This window comes from Ovis aries, chromosome 3, assembly GCF_016772045.2.
Source record: "Ovis aries strain OAR_USU_Benz2616 breed Rambouillet chromosome 3, ARS-UI_Ramb_v3.0, whole genome shotgun sequence".
Lineage (NCBI taxonomy): Eukaryota > Metazoa > Chordata > Mammalia > Artiodactyla > Bovidae > Ovis > Ovis aries.
In genome coordinates this window covers 137,673,439-137,677,103 of record NC_056056.1, presented here as the reverse complement: position 1 = coordinate 137,677,103, position 3,665 = coordinate 137,673,439, and the positions used below count along the sequence as shown (strand labels likewise).

Sequence of the window (3,665 nt, the reverse complement as noted above, 5' to 3'; positions counted from 1 at the left end):
AGACTTTAGAAACCATCTAGTTTTCCTGATTCGGGTGGTTTCCTTTTTTTTGGTAAGAAAGTCAAGTGAATTATTCATGAACTTACAGTGACAGAGGAAGGTCTTGTGCCATCATCAGCTGTCACAATACCTCTGTCAATCATGCAAACATGCATCATGGACTACCAGCCAGATGGCCAGCCAACGTGTTTATTGCTTGCTCACTATGCCAGTGAGCCTTCCTGTGCTTTGAACTCCATTCTTTTTGGAACTGGAAACCGTACTTCTCAGTGCACTGGTGGCTATTTCCAACTCCCTTTGTTTCCTTCTCCAATCTCAATAATCTCTTTTTTTTCTCTCTTTCGTCTCTAAGTTTGATTCTCTATACTTTTCCTTCCCACTGTCTCCACCTTAGCCAATAGATTATTGCCCTGAGCTGGAAAGGGTTGATGAGGTCTGACATGGCAAGGTTGCCTCTGCTATACAATCCATTCTGGGTCAGCCCTGAAACTTATTCATGACACTTCATCCTCAGTAATGCTCCGAGACTCATAGCACACTGGAGCATTATTTTCTGTTCTTGTGCCTCTGAAGGGAATCTCTAATGCTCCATGGAAGCTGGCAACACAACCAGAGTCACTGTGTTTGTTCTCCAAGGACTATCCAACAACCCTCAGATCCAGGTAGTACTCTTTGTAACATTCCTGGTGATTTACCTCCTGACCCTCACAGGGAACCTGCTGATGCTGCTGGTGATCAGGACTGATTCCCACCTGCACACCCCCATGTACTTCTTCCTCAGTCACCTCTCCTTCCTGGATGCTTTCTATGCCTCAATCATGGTGCCAAAGCTGCTAAAGAACCTTCTTTCCAACTGGAAGACTATATCCTTCTTTGAATGTTTCACCCAGATCTCTTTGGTCATATTTTCTGGGGCCACTGAAGCTTGCCTCCTTTCGGTCATGGCCTATGACCGGTTCCAGGCTGTGTGCCGCCCGCTGCTGTATGTAGTGACTATGAACAAGAAGGTGTGTGCTGGCCTGGCGGGAGCCTCCTGGGCCATAGGAATGGGGACTGGCCTGCTTAACACCATCCTCCTGGCTCAGCAGGATTTCTGTGGCCCCAACCTCATCCGCAGTTTTGCCTGTGAGCTTCCTCCAGTGCTCCTGTTAGCCTGTTCTGACCCCTACATTAGCATTGCCTCTATCCTGACCACCTTGGTGGTCCTGGGCCTTGGTTCTCTTGTCCTATTGGTGGGATCTTACACCTGTATTATCCTGACTGCTCTGGGGATCAACTCTGCCACAGGTTGGAACAAGATCTTCTCTACCTGTTCATCTCATTTTCTTGTGGTCACCACTTTTTATGGTTCAGGAATTTTCAGGTATGTCATTGCTATACCTTTGAATGTAAATGTGGGATATTTTTCACACTAAGTAAACTTTCTCTGTAGACAGAGCATTGCAGAGTAGCAGGAAAACAATTGTACTAGAATCAGTAGGCCTAGATTCTAGTTCTGGCTCTGTTCCTGATGTGTGAATTATTTTAAAAAATCCATTTTCTTTCTGAGGCCTCAATTGTCTACTCTGAAAAATAAGTTAATACAAGGAGTCAAGACTTTCTTACTTTCATTAACCTATGATTTTCAGAGTCATCAGAAGAAAATCACAGGGCCTCTGGTAGACATTTATTCAGTGCCAGACAAGAAAATAAAATAAAATACATCATCTTGAAACAGATGCCATTTCTCCTTCTTTCTGGAAGTTCATGTCTCCACAGATTATTTCTGGTTTATTTATTAGGCATCTACTATACAATAGCTCAACTTTAATATGTATTACAACACAGGAGGAATATTATTAATGTCAACTTCTGATAAGAAACCTGAGTTTCAGGAGTAACCAAGTACCTTACAAAAGTTGCCAGAACCAGCTAGGAATGGAACCTAAATATAAACCAAGTCTCCCTGACTCGAAACTGCAAGTTCTTTTCTACCATGTTTCTCTCAAACATAAACAGTTCTAGCTGATGTGTCCTTGCTTCCTAGGAAACAGTAACTAATGGCCTGTGCTCTCTACTAATGAAATGGAGATGGATTTACACAAATTGCTCTATACTTTTCTCACTTGTTTGTTACTTGGTAAGAGGTGTGGCATGGGAAAAAATAAAGAAAGCTCTAGGAGAGCTTATCTGAGCCTGAGGACAAATCTCTGCAGCTCTCTTTGTCTCAGTTTCCTCATTTGCCACAAGGGGGTACAAGATTTCTCCTACCTACTTCACAGATATGTTAGGAGGGATAATTTAAAAATTTAAAAATGACAGTAAAATGAATACCTTTTTTAATCAAGCACAGCAAACCCAAAAAGAACATTTCAATGATAATGGCACAATTGCAAAAAAAAAAAAATTTTAATGCTTCTTTGGGAAATACTCTCAGTAACACTTAACAAGTTACATTCAAAATTTTAATCTTACTCTTGTGGATTCCTATCTCAAGCTAAACACAAAATTTTTATATTTCACTTTATTTACAAAGCTTAGCTTGTTTTCTAAACCAAAGACAAACACGAAAAAGGACAAAATTTTATTCCACTACACATTATAAAAATAATGTGCTATGATTCTGAGGTAACTCCCCATAAATGTTTGGGGAAAATGACAACATTATTTGGACTAGGATATAGTTTTGTAAGGAATAATCATCATACGATGGGAATAAACAGCTGTATATATATATATATATATATATAAAAGAAAAAGAAAGGAAAAACTCCTCATATTGTCATCATAATTATTGAGGAAAAGTACTTTGAAAAGTGAAGTGTTACAGAAATGCATGAAATTATTTTTTGTTCTAATCTGTAGCACTTGATATGCTACAGAACTTCCTTTTTCCTTGGGGCAGCTCCAATAATGTTTTGTATAATTCATCTATGGAGGTGTTTAAAGGCAGAAATGACAGACTTCTCACAGGTAATAGTCATCTCTAGATGCTTCTACCAGTGATAGCTGACTCAGCCCTGAGCACCCTCTTTGCAGAGTCTGGGGTGGAATGAACCCTGGCTGCCAACATCATTGTGGCCGCTGTCCTGAGCTCATTTTATTCCTTTGTGCAATTCTCTTCAAGGTACATGACTCCACCTTCTGGCTCAGCCCTGGAGCAAGTGCTATCCTTGCAGTACAGTGTGGTGACCCCACTACTGAACCCCCTTATCTACAGTTTGAAGAACCAGGAGGTGAAGGCAGCTCTAAGGAGGATGCTGACCAGGAAACCCAGGCTTACCTTCTAAGCAAGGCTCTACTGCTTCTTCATAAGAGGAAAAGTCATGGGAAAGAAGAGGAGATGGAGAGAGCTTCATCTCTACGCTTAGTTACTTAGAGATGTTTTTCAGCAAGAAAAACAGAAGCCTTAGTTCCTCTGACCCTAGTGCCTTCCCGTAGTCAAGCAAGATGGGAAAACCTCCACAGAACTAATGGCAGCCATCCATAGAGGATCCAATCACCACACAAGAAAATCTTCTCAATAAACATCTGGACGATCATCAAAACACAAAACCAGAACCACTATCTATCCAGCAATTCCACTTGTGGGACTATATCCAAAGGAAATGAAAATACTAACTCAAAAAGTTATCTGCACCCCCATGTTCATGGCAGCATTATTTGCAATACCCAACACATAGGAA

The 3,665-nt window shown here is 41.0% G+C and overlaps 1 protein-coding gene across 1 annotated transcript; it reads left to right on the top strand.

The window, feature by feature from the left end:
- The first annotated feature begins 590 nt into the window (after nucleotides 1–590).
- LOC101122776 (olfactory receptor 8S1-like) lies at nucleotides 591–3,269 on the top strand. The gene is made up of 2 exons (XM_004007422.5): nucleotides 591–1,363; nucleotides 3,107–3,269. Exons 1-2 carry the CDS (start codon nucleotides 591–593, stop codon nucleotides 3,267–3,269), a joined length of 936 nt encoding a protein of 311 aa, XP_004007471.3.
- Nucleotides 3,270–3,665: the final 396 nt, after the last annotated feature.